General features: G+C 37.9%; 1 protein-coding gene across 1 annotated transcript in view; it reads right to left on the bottom strand.

The window, feature by feature from the left end:
• Window positions 1-13,072, bottom strand: part of LOC124805082 (nuclear cap-binding protein subunit 1) — a 174,774-nt gene that overhangs the window by 40,274 nt on the left and 121,428 nt on the right. The window contains exons 12-13 of the mRNA XM_047265516.1: window positions 12,151-12,389; window positions 695-873 (exon numbers count right to left, since the gene is read on the bottom strand). Coding sequence (XP_047121472.1) covers window positions 695-873; window positions 12,151-12,389 — 418 coding nt within the window. The remainder of the gene's footprint in view (window positions 1-694; window positions 874-12,150; window positions 12,390-13,072) is intronic.

A 13,072-nucleotide genomic window follows, 5' to 3' on the forward strand; every position in this document is an offset into this window, starting at 1 on the left:
CCCCATGGATAAAACACTACACACAGACTGTTGGGGTACACATATTATCTCCCCAGGGAGGGATGGGCATCTGGCTGCACTTTAAATTAACTGTAACACTTCCGATCATATAGTCATTCCAACTCTGGGCAGATGTGAGGCAAAGGCAAAGGCCAAAGCAAAAGCAAAAGCAGCAAAATAAGATTGCGTCATGACTTGGCTATTTAGTTAATAGCATGAAGGATTAATTCTGTATTAAATATACAGGCTTTAAAGCATTTATACACAACCAATCACCCAATCACTTTGATAACAACAAGTCAAGCCGATATATTAGATTGTGCATTGCCCACATCGATAGCTGCCTATAAAACCACCGTTGCACTCATAGGTTGTTGACACTTGCTAGGACATCAAACAATTGTCAATGTGATAATGGAGGGGAGGGAAGTGTGTGTGTGTGTGTGTGTGTGTGTGTGTGTGTGTGTGTGTGTGATCGGAGGGAGGGGGGGAGGGGATTTTAGAGGGAGACCAATGATTCATTAGAGTAAGCAGGTTCAAAGGTATGTACACTGCAGTAGTTACTCAGAGATCAAAAGTCTTGCACAGGACAAATTGACACGGAGGGAGAGCTGTGTCGAACTAGTCTTTAAAATGAAGCCAACAACAACAACAGTACATATAATAACCACTCCAAAAAGTGTTATCGTCTTACTTTGTGAATTCTCCTGTCATTTCTTTTGAAAATATCCAGTTAGCAACAGCTGAACACTCAATGATTTGTGTCTTCAACATCTTGTCTATTAAAACCACCATCATTTGTTGGTGATTCTGCCACAAATCAAACATATTTCGCAGAATACATATCTGAGCTGCTTCAGAGTCTGCCAAAACCTGAAACAAAAATGATATGTTGTGTAAAATGATACAAGTGATTTAAACAACTTAACTATGAGAAACAACAAGCAAAAACAAGGAAAGGCACAAACTTGGGTAATCTACTAGCCTTTTCTAATTTGACATGTTCACACTCATATAACCAGCACACATCCCTGCACAGAGGATGTGCATAAATTTTGTTTGTGTGTGTGTGTGTGTGTGTGTGTGTGTGTGTGTGAGAGAGAGAGAGAGAGAGAGAGAGAGAGAGAGATTGAACTGGAAACAAATTTGTGTTATTACGTGTTTATGCACTATGTATCAATCAGCTACAGGGGAATGGCTGCCTTTGATCATACTGTTTACCTTTTCCATACTGGAAAATCCATTTCTGTAATGAATTGAGAGAAATATGTACACAGTGTACTTGGGAGTACACAAACATTATGTGACATACAACAATCCGTTGTTTTATAGTTATGAAACATTCCACTAGGCACTGTCAGATCAGTATTTTCTTCACCAGTTGCCATGTGTTATCTGTATCAAATAACTACTGTTGCCTGAGATTCTTCCATATGTACAACATAACATGTGGGTGTATGGGAAAAGACAGTTAAGAAAACAGTTGTCACCAAATACAACCTCAGAAACCGACAGTCTATTACATTGATAACATGATCCTTGTGCACATTTCAGACAGCAAACATCTATTACTTGCCCTCACAATAACTATTCCTTTAGTTTTTCATTACTGTATTGGTGGTGGAGCAACACCATAAAAAAACTGTGTAACCAATTTATAGGATGGCCCCATTTCTGCCACACAGTTGTGAAATAGCTGGTAATAGCTGACTAGCCTTAATACCATGTAGGTATGGAAGCCAGCTGCTGTTCCTATGAGATGCATGAGGTATATTCTGGTGGTGAGATTTGATTTTCTGATGATTAGAGAAGAACTATTCATGACCTAAGATAAAGAATTTTTATCTTCTATTTTTCTGTCAGCCATGGCCCTGGAGTCAAGGTTTTGTACTAGGTAAACAATCATTAATGTTGTGGTTCTTCATACTCCTGAGACCTAAAAATGATATTTCAAGAAACAAATAAGAAAATAATCAAAGTTCATTAATGTCCTTTTTATATACTCTGCACCATTACAATCATATCATCTTATAAACAGTCTAAATGCTGTACAGACATTAGTTGTTTCTCAACATACACTTCATTCTCAAGATCCACAAGATTACCAATCATACTACTAAAAAATTGAGCAGCACCGAACAATATACCACATTTACCTGGCTATGAGATGAAGTTTTCTCCCAAATTAATTATCTGGAAAATATACAGTCATCTTATATTCAAAGATTAAAGTATTGCTACTGAGTTTCATATTTTTATGTTGTATAGTAGATTAATATTTTGAGGAATTCATAAGGGTTGGAACACGATCAGTGACAGCAGCTTGTCTGAGAAGTACAAGGGCGGATCAAATATAAATGGGATTTTATTTTTTATTTAAGTTCATTTATTGAAAAACTCAAGGCAATAATAATTTATTTTTCCAAATAGTCTCCTGCTTTGGAAAAGCATTTGTCCTAGCGTATGGGCAGCTTTTTGATACTCTCATCATAAAAAGAACTGGGTCATGTCACCAGCCGGTTGCGCACAAAGTCTTTCACACTCTCATCATCTTCAAATCGTTGCCCTCCTAGAGGTTCTTTAAGCGGTCTGAATAAATGGAAATCACAGGATGATAAGTCCAGGCTGTAAGAAGGATGATCAAACGTAGTCCAGGAGGAAGATGACCTGTCGAATCGACTGATCTCATCTTTTGTGGCGATATGCAACTCTTGTGTTGTTCAACAGTTCACAGTAGTAAGCAGTATTGATTGTGTGTCACTCGTGCAAAAAAATCAATCAGCAAAATGCCTCGCTGATCGGGGAAAAAAAAAAAATGGTTGAAAGAACCTTACCAGTTGACAGTCGAATCCTGGCTTTCACTGGTGCTGCCTCCCCTTACTGGCTTGTTTGGATTCTGGAATGTAGTGGTGAACCCATGTTTCATTGCAGGTGACGATCCGACTCAAAAATGCATCACCTTCAACCGCAAACCTTGCTGTAAGCCTCTGCCAGACCTCCAAACATCTCAACTTCAGATTTTCGGTCAAAAGTTTAGGGACCCATCTGGAACACACTTTACGGAACTGTAGGTTGTATGTGATGATTGCTTGACAGCTCCCATAACTGATTCCGACTTTTTGTGCAATTTCTGATATTCTTGCCCATCGATTGTCGTCAATAATGTCTTTAACTGCGTGAATGATTTTGTCTGCAATGCTGGTCTGAGAACAGTGAGCGTGTTGCTGATTTTTCCCATGTTCTAGTCCTTCCTTGAAAATTTTATGCCAGGCAAACACATACGTCCTCAATAATGTTTCATCACCGAACTGTGCAGTCAATCTTTGGCAAATTTCCACCACTGTAACTCCTTCACGAGCATGCACCTGTTGCTCAGACATTGTGAGTGTTACTGGTGAAACAGCAGCAAGTATCTAACAGCATGCTCTCCTCACTTCTAATGGTCCCACCTAAGGATAGCAGAAGTGCGGGGCCAGTCCTGCCAACTGTTGATGTTCAGGAACAAAAAAGCTGTTTATATTTGATCCCCCCTTGTAGGATGAATGTGTGGAGGGGAGTGGTGAGGGGTCAGCAAATTTTGCTGTGCTGCCAACCATGGGAATGTACACCACATACCCTGCCTTTTTATGAACTTCTACCACATTTAAATTGCAGTCTGCCTGAAGCCATTTGTGATATGAATTGAACTTACTTTAAAACTGGACAAACACTGAACAATAGTAACCATTTCTGACAGAGATGGTAAATATCTATATATGAGAAAGTGGCACATGCATGATAGAAACAAAAGAGAGTATGTCAGGTGCTGGATCTATGGAGTCAATCAGAGAACAGCAGCCGGGTGACATGTCTGGAAGCAGGTGTGGTGATGTTGGTGGTCGTGATGGCGATGATTAAAAATAGTGATACCACAGATGACTGACTTCAATAGTAAGCAGAAACCAAGTGAAGATAAAAATTAGCATAAACCTTTCTTGTTTACTTTATTCCTCCTTGCTTTATGAAAATGCAGAAATCAATAACCAGCAAAAGTTTAGAATAGGTATAATGTTAACTATTTTTAGGTAGATACTTTATATCAATAAAACAGTCTGCAATTTTGATTAGCCAGAATACGTTAAAATAACAATTTCCTCAAGGAGCCTCCTAAAAAGGGATCTTCATACATTCAGGGTCGTCATATGCTCATGGTACATTTGGATGAAACAATGAGCTAGCACTGGAAAAACATAGAATGGACATAAATTAAATGAAACACTTATGATGATAAACAACAGAAAAGTTTGTATGACTGTATGTTACTCTTTACATTGTTGTTGTTGTTGTTGTTGTTTTGGTCATCAACCCTAAGCTTGGTTTGATGCAGTTTTCCATTCTATTCACTTGCCAACTATTCTCTTCATTTCAGGATAGCTGCTGAATCCTATATCATCAATGATTTGCCTATGTACTCATACCTAGGTCTGACCCAGTCATTTTTTCCTCCCACCATTTCAACAACAGTATTCAGCAACGAATGACTCATCTCGCAATTTGTGCCCAACCACTCTCTCTCTTTGATTTATTATATTATTTACTACACTTATGTTTTTAAATTGTCATTTGGTGTTTGTGTGATTTAGCCAGCATTACATTATGTCAGTGATGAATCTGATAACTAAAACAAAATTGAAGGGATATACGAGGGCCGTTCAGAAAGTAACCTCCGGTTGATTTAAAAAAATACACCAAGTTAAATAAAAATATTTTAATATATACATCTTACAACTACATCTTTGCACTATTTTTCTACATAGTCTCCATAGCGATTGAGGCACTTATCGTATCTCTTCACAAGCTTTGAAATTCCTTCTGCATAAAAATCACCCGCTTGTGCCTGGAGCCAGCCTGTGACCGCATCTTTGAGCTCTTCGTCGTCATCAAACCGCTGTGACCCGAGCCATTTCTTCAAATGCATGAAGAGGTGATAATCACTTGGCGCCAGGTCTGGGCTGTAAGGTGGATGGTTGATAACGTCCCACTTGAAGGACTCAAGAAGGGCCGTTGTTCTGCGAGCAGAGTGAGGACGGGCGTTATCATGCAAAAAAGCGATACCGGAAGTCAGCATACCACGGCGTTTGTTCTGTATAGCCCGTCGTAACTTTTTTATTGTTTCACAGTACACGTCTTGATTAATGGTCGTACCACGTTCCATGAATTCAACCAACAACACCCCTTTGGCATCCCAAAACACCGTTGCCATCAGTTTTCTGGCGGAAAAATCTTGCGAGGCTTTTCTTGGTTTGGTAGGCGAATTTGAATGTGCCCACATCTTTGATTGTTCTTTTGTCTCAGGGTTCACGTACTTAATCCAGGTTTCGTCACCGGTCACGATTCTGTTTAACAATGGTTCTCCTTCATCCTCATAACGTGACAGAAAGTCTAATGCAGAGGCCATTCTTTGAGTTTTGTGGTGGTCGGTAAGAATTTTGGGCACCCATCGCGCACAGAACTTACGGTAACCCAATCTTGCTGTCACTATCTCGTACAAGAGAGTCTTAGAAATCTGTGGAAAACCAGTAGACAACTCCGACATTGAGAAACGTCGATTTTCACGAACTTTTGCATCAACTGTCTGAACGAGTTCGTCAGTCACCAATGATGGTCTACCACTCCTCTCTTCATCATGAACGTTTTCTCGTCCACTTTTAAATAAACGTACCCATTCACGGACAACTCCTTCACTCATAACTCTTGCTCCGTACACGGCACAAAGCTCACGATGAATAGCTGCTGCAGAATATCCTTTGGCTGTAAAAAACCTTATGACAGCACGCACTTCACATTTGGCGGGGTTTTCTATTGCAGCACACATTTCAAACTGTCACAAAAACTAAACTAGCGCAGGTACGACGTTCACTCGACCACGGCTTGATGCCGACTGACCTGTTGAGTGCGTGAACGCACAGATGGCGTCGCTACTCCCCCCACAACCCGCACTGTGACCAATCGGAGGTTACTTTCTGAACCGCCCTCGTACATAGTACAGGGTACAGGCCTTCATGATAATACATCCAATGACATATGCAGGTTACAATCTTCTAAAAAATTCATGAAGACTTTGTAAATTGTTGCACTTTCTGATGTGAACAGTGGTGATTCTAAGAGGAACTGGCTTTTTGAAGAGCATATTCATTCCATTGATCAATTACATAGTGCCAATATCACTTTAAACATTAGCATAAATGGCCAGTTTCCTATTCTTCTAAGTGGCCAATCTCCAAAGTGTTAAACTGGCCTTGATCAATTTAATTCATCTTACTCTGTCTCTCCCTCTTGCCCTTGGACTTGGTTTCTATTGTTTTTTCCATTCTCTTCACATGTCTAAACCATTTTAACCTGATCTCAATTCAATCATTCAACTTTTTTACTCTGATTGACTTCCAAACACTTCATTCTTTTTTTAACAGGCTCCTGTAACACCACATTTCAAATGTACCTAGTCATTTCATTACTGCCCTCCCCATGTTTCACACATATACACATCTGTGCTTCAAACATAGCTTTTAGGAATATTTTTCTGGTCTCAAGATTTATAGTTTTTTTCTTAGGAGAGGAAAAACTTCTTAGCCAAGATAACAATAAAACACTGTAATGTGGATGACTGGTTTCAGTATAACTATGTTACCGTTATCAGATCCGTAATAACATTACAAAAGGTGTTACAACCTATTATACAACTAATGCCAAATTAACCCATAGATGAATCAATGACAACATATCTTCATGCAGGTTATGATAAACATTTTGTGCCTGATATACACAAAATCTTTGCATTAAATCTCCAGATGCACAATATATGACATGAATGATGTATTGGCATGTCAAAAATAAAAGTTAAAATTACTATGTACACAAATCACCACAACATTGCTTCCATATGACCACATGTCATGCCTACTAGGGCGCCACAAGAACTGACTGTCAACAGCCAATGCATGAGATGAACTGCCACCAAGTATGAGAGGTGTCACTGCAGTGGATAGTTTCTACCATTAAAAGTCAAATATGTAATTTAAAACCAAGCATGATTCCAAATATAAAAAGTTCTGAAATGCCAAAAAACTTTTTGATTATTTCTCCCAAACAAAACATAGTTAAGACATCCCATACATCATATTTACAATAAACACATTATACCATTACAAAACTGCAAGTACTCGCATGACAGCATAGTTAAGCAAGTGCCAACATAAATACTAAAAAAATTAAAACTTTTTTTAATTGAACACTATAAAAAGAACTCAGATTGAAAGTCAAAATACTTTTAGGAACTTATTAAAATAAGTGGTGTTCAACCCAAAGTCTGGAGCTAGCGCAACTAATATTAAAATTATATTATCATAGAGCATGACACAATGCTTAGAGCACGGAAAAATTAGGCAATGTGATTACCCATATCACGCCCATAATTACTTTGGGGCATGCCAACAGAAAGCGACCAAAAGCAGTTACAGTTTGCTTCTTAGATTGAGCACATGGACATCTGTAGCCAAATAATACTGAACAACAAACAAAATGTGATCCCGTATTACAGCCTACGAAAGCTCATTCATTTCATTATATGAATATAATTTAAAAACTAATATATAACAATGCCTAGGAATATTGTCATGTAGCCAACTATCTGTCTTCATCCATTAACCTACACAAAGGCAATCCAGTATGGATGGAACTTTGAATAACACACAGGACCCTCCAGAGATCTAGCATGGGTTCAAATAATGAATACTAAAATACTTGGAAGCTACCTTTATTAAATACTGTGTTTTATTGCAATCTTGGGGCTAAGAAGTTTTTCTTCTCCTAAAGCCCCTTCACACACAGTACGAGTAAACTAAGTAATTTATATTCTTATGTGTTGGCAGCTGTTTATTTTTATTGCAACCATCCTGCCTTGTGAAATCATTGCTACTTTCTTTTTCTTGCATTTCCTTCTTTATATTATATTTCTGAGATAGCAAAATTCATCACTTCAAGAGATTGCAGCCCTAGTTTAAAATTTAGCTATTGAGTATGTCCACTTGCTGCACACCATCCTCATAGTTTTGTTTTTGCTTACGTGCATACTGTAGCTGACAACTGCCACACTTTCTATTTCACTAAGCATCCAGCTAATTCTTGATAACTTTGGCAACCACTGTTTACAATCACCATCAAGCAATTTTTTGCCCACGACAGACAACTCCTGCAATGCATGATAAACCATTAGTTTCCTCACTGTAAAATGTAAAAATTAAATATCAGCAAAACAATGAGAAGTCCTCCCATTATACCTTCCCTGATTCTGACCTTTGGCACACTTCCGTCAATATCGACTATTTCAGTTTGATTCACATAAAAAGAAAATGGATTACCATTCTATCCCTGTAGTTTATAGCGCACTGCCTAAGAATGGAAAACATTTTATTTCAATCCCCATTATAAAAACCCTTCTCCAAATTTATCCGCAAACTATGTTTCCCTATTTTTCTTAAATCTGTCATCTACTAGTAGCTGGAGGACTAAAATTTTTCATCGACTGCCCCTACTTCTAAAATTAAACCTACCCTCTCCTAACCCACTTTCAATTTTCTCTTCCATTTTGGAAGAGAATTTAAGAATTTTTTGTACTTGTAGTACAGGGTGGCACAGGGGAAGTGGAAATTTTGAAGTAATGTAATTGGCACAAACAAACAAACACAGGAAAAATACTTTTTACTGGTGAAAGTGCATGTATAAAGTATGCCATTTATGTTTTCATTACAAACTGTCACAAACTGTCTCTGTTCTTAAAGATGACATTAGAAAGATACGCTCCCTTTTGGCATTCAATTAATAACAGCCCATTATGGACACTCCAGAATGCTCAGTGTGGCGTCTCTCAGGGAATGACAGTGATTTTGTCTTGAATCTTCTGTTTCTGTTCACAGACAGTTGCAGGGTGTGTGTACTTTACAATATCCCCGTAGGGGACATCACACGCACTAAGATCAGAGGATCTCCCAGGCCATGGAATGTCACCACTATGTGAAATTATGCACTTTCCACACAATTCGTGAACATCTTCCATTAACTGTTGAGGAATACGTGGCACAGCTTCATTCATTTGAACACAAGTGTTTTTGATGCTAAGCTCAAGCAGTGTAATGAATGTTTCTAGCATACCAAACAGCGACTGGATGTTACTGTTGTTGTGTTGCCATCCTCACATTCAAAAATGTAAGGGCCAATGACACCATGACATGATATGGCAGACCACACAGTCGTCTTGGCAATATGTAATGGACGCTTATTAAACTCACAAGGATTTTCCCATGTTCTGTAGCAGAAATATGATTTATTAATTTAGTATCTATACAGGGGTGACAATGCCACTTCACTACACAGTCAGTAAGGATACTTCACGGGCCAACAGTGATTTGATAATAGCCAGGGAACAGAACCCCATGCAAGGGAAATGAACTAGCCATGTGAGTTGATCTACAGGAAGCAGAGCGTCCGAATCTGTGTCGAAATGAGCACTGGAGAACTCAAGAACGCAACTGGCATGGACAGCTAATCGCTAAACACTCAGCATGATTCACTACGTGAGGGTGGCCGTGGCTGAAATCCAGGTAAGCAATGGCCCACATGGCGTACTGCTATTTTTTTGAACGCGAGGATGGCACTACAACAACGGTAATGTCCGCACACTATGTTGATATGCTTGAAAAATTCGTTACATTGAGACAGCTTGATCTTAACACTGAAAACACATGTGTTCAGATGTATGGAGCTGTGCCATGAATTGCTCAACAGTCCATGGAAGCTGTTCACGAATTGTGTGGTAAGTGCATCATTTCACATAATGGTCACATTCCTTGGCCTGCAAGATCCTCTGATCTTAGTGCGTGTCATTTCTTCCTGTGGGAATATCTTAAAACCAATGTGTTAAACGCACAGAGTTTAGGACATAAAATCCTTCGCCCACAGATCTGTCCATCCTATGTGTCGTGTGTCCTTGCTGGCAGGTTTCTGCAGTCTCCTGCTGCATTACCCATACCAGCTCTTATGCCTCCATTGTGATGTCCGCTGGTGGGGATACTAAAGTTAACATATCTGTTAAGATGGAAGGATGCTTCATCTGACAACAGTAGATTATGAAAATTAGTGTCCTCTTTGAGTTTAGCCAACACCCATTCGCTTAACTCCCTATACGACACAGGGTCCTGTGGATTTAATTGCTGTACAATTTGTAACTTACACACGTGCAACTTTAATTTGTGAAGTATTCTTCATATGCTATGGCACCTAGTCTCTAGTGCAGATGCTTATTGTTAAATGGAGTAGTGAGGGCTCCTCTTGATGGAAACTCGAGCAGCTGCAATGTTCTCTGGGGTAAGTATCATTCAAATCACACCAGGTGGCTCCTTTTTCAAGGCTGAACCAGTGTCTTCAAAATACATACCCATGTTGCAATTGCATGAGTACATGGGCACATCTGTGACATCCTAACTGGTAATGCTGTTGAAATACCTTTTGCACAGCAATCACACGATCATTCTGCATGTAAAACACTCTCACAGAAACCATCACTCAACCGCTGCATGGTTACTAAATGGCAATGTGTTCACAACTACTATACACTGGTTCCAAACATCCGCCAGCACTACAGTGTAGAGAACAGTAATGTTCAAAATTTTCCATTTCCCTGCACCATCCTGTATTAGACTGAGCGTGCAATAATATTAATATATGTCAACTCTTGCATCTTCTGAAGTGTAATTATTACATTATTTCCAAATTCTAATAGAATTTCACTAGAATCCTAAATTTTATTCACGAGCTTTTCTAGTTTTTGCCCTGCTTTTAGGTCTGATGTCTGCAAGAGTTCACTTTTTGTTCACAAATACCTGAACATTTGATTCTTTCAAGATTCTGAAAATCATTTTGAAGTTCAGAGAACAGCACTACATCTTCCCTATTATCTGCTTGCACTGTCTCTTCCCTATTATCTTCTTGCACTGTGCCTTCATTTTTAATTCATCTAATTTATTCTAAGCTTCTGTAAGCATTGTTCCCACCCATCACCTAATTTTCTGCTTCCATTACTCAATTGCATTTTTCTGACTCTTACCAGTGTGCTTCCTAATGACTCTTTATTAATACATGTGCAGCATCTGTATTACCCCGTTTCGATGTTCACATACATCTATCCTACATCAATTCTTTTTGATTTTTATACACTTTGGCTAATGTCATTTGAGTGCCTCTAATCTTGCCGTTTCCTTTTGATATTTTTCATTATCATTATTTGTTTATCATTATCAATATCCATGGCTGCCTCCTTTTTGCCTTGATCAATATCAATAACTTCTCTACTGCTTCTTTTACACATCACCTGTTTTCAACATGAGTAACTACTCAAAGTGTCAGTATTCTTAAACTTACCTAGGCTCCAATATTTCACTCCCTCCAATTTCAATTGGTTCTCTGAATTATACTTCCTTTTATGAGAGAGCTTGTCTTACCTTTGTAAGATAAAAGATAAGCACAGAACAATAGTTATGTGGTAATTACAACATACAACAGCATCAGCACAAAGAATATTACAGAATTTCAAGTTTAAAATGCCAGGAATTTTGTCACTGCCAGGAACAGTGGAAAGAATACATAGAGAAAAAGAACTTATAGAAGATTAAAACATAAAATTTTACACCACTCTAGGCCAATTTAGATGTAACAGGATAGAAAGCAATTGAAACTCCTTTTACTTTTTGATAATTTTTGCTGAAATTTCAAAATAGATTATTATTTACTACACAAGAATTGTTTGATATCATCTTGATAGCTATTTTGAACAGAATATATTAAGCAGTGCTTGAGTAATGAGGCTGATTCACATTTTGCAGAAAAATTTTTTTCTAGCAGTTTACCAAACAAATTTTAAACAATTTCTTATCAATTCATCTGTAAGTTTGGTTTCCATAACATTTTTTCTGAAAATACTTTCAACTATATAGTATCAAATAAAAAGTTGTAAATACATTGGCAAATGTGTCCATTCATAAATCACGGTGTATTTTCTCCTCTTTGATACGACATGAATACTTCTGAAAGGGAAAAAAGAACCAGTAAACAATTATTTACCTTAAATACATTATGAAATTTTGACAGGGCAGCAAATGAATGTGAGAAACTCTTCGAGCCCAGATTAAGTAATGTTTGCACAAAGACATCAATCTTCAGAGGATTAAATCTCGATTCGCTATCTTCTTCTGGGCATGGATTTGGTAGATCCTTTAGTACATTCAGAACCTCCTCAGGGGTACATTTCTGTCGAATAGAGACTACCAGCTGATGAGCAGCCGTGGTCCCAGGCAGCGACGCTGTGAAATAATGCAAACTCAGATCACTGATATCAGGTTTTCAACAACTTCTAGCCTGGTCAGTCTGCTGAAATATATCACTCAATTTGTTCACAATAACCAGATTATATTTGCTTCTCTATAGCTTCATAGTCATGAGTAAAATATGCAAAGCATGGAGTATATGAGCATTATTCATAAAGTTCAGCTGGAGAACCACCTTTGGATTGAGTTTGTCAACAACATTGGAAATTAACAACACAAAAGTGAGTGTGATCAAAGCACATATTGTGAAATTCTTATCATTCAATCTATCTCTAATAACCTCTTTGCCCCTAATCTTCTTCTTTCTTCTTATCATTCAGCTAATTTAATCACAAAAGTAGTAAATAACAGACACCAATAAGTGGAAAGGAAACTACAGTGTTCATGTCCTTGCATCCTGCAGTAGCATGCAAATTTCATGTTGTTAAAAGCATAGTTACTATATCACACTGCAACTTTTCCATTCCAAATAGTTTCCCAATGCCGTACAATTCAACCAAAATTAGTGTACACATGTTCAAAATATTTTTCACATAATAAAAGGAAATACCTAAAGAGATTGTATATTTATTAACATTTCTGTGATACATTTCGACCCATTGCTTTATTTATGTGTCAGTGAAAAACTAAAAAAAGTTTATCATCCTGTTTATTATTAT

This window comes from Schistocerca piceifrons, chromosome 7 (assembly GCF_021461385.2).
Source record: "Schistocerca piceifrons isolate TAMUIC-IGC-003096 chromosome 7, iqSchPice1.1, whole genome shotgun sequence".
NCBI classification, from domain to species: Eukaryota; Metazoa; Arthropoda; class Insecta; order Orthoptera; family Acrididae; genus Schistocerca; species Schistocerca piceifrons.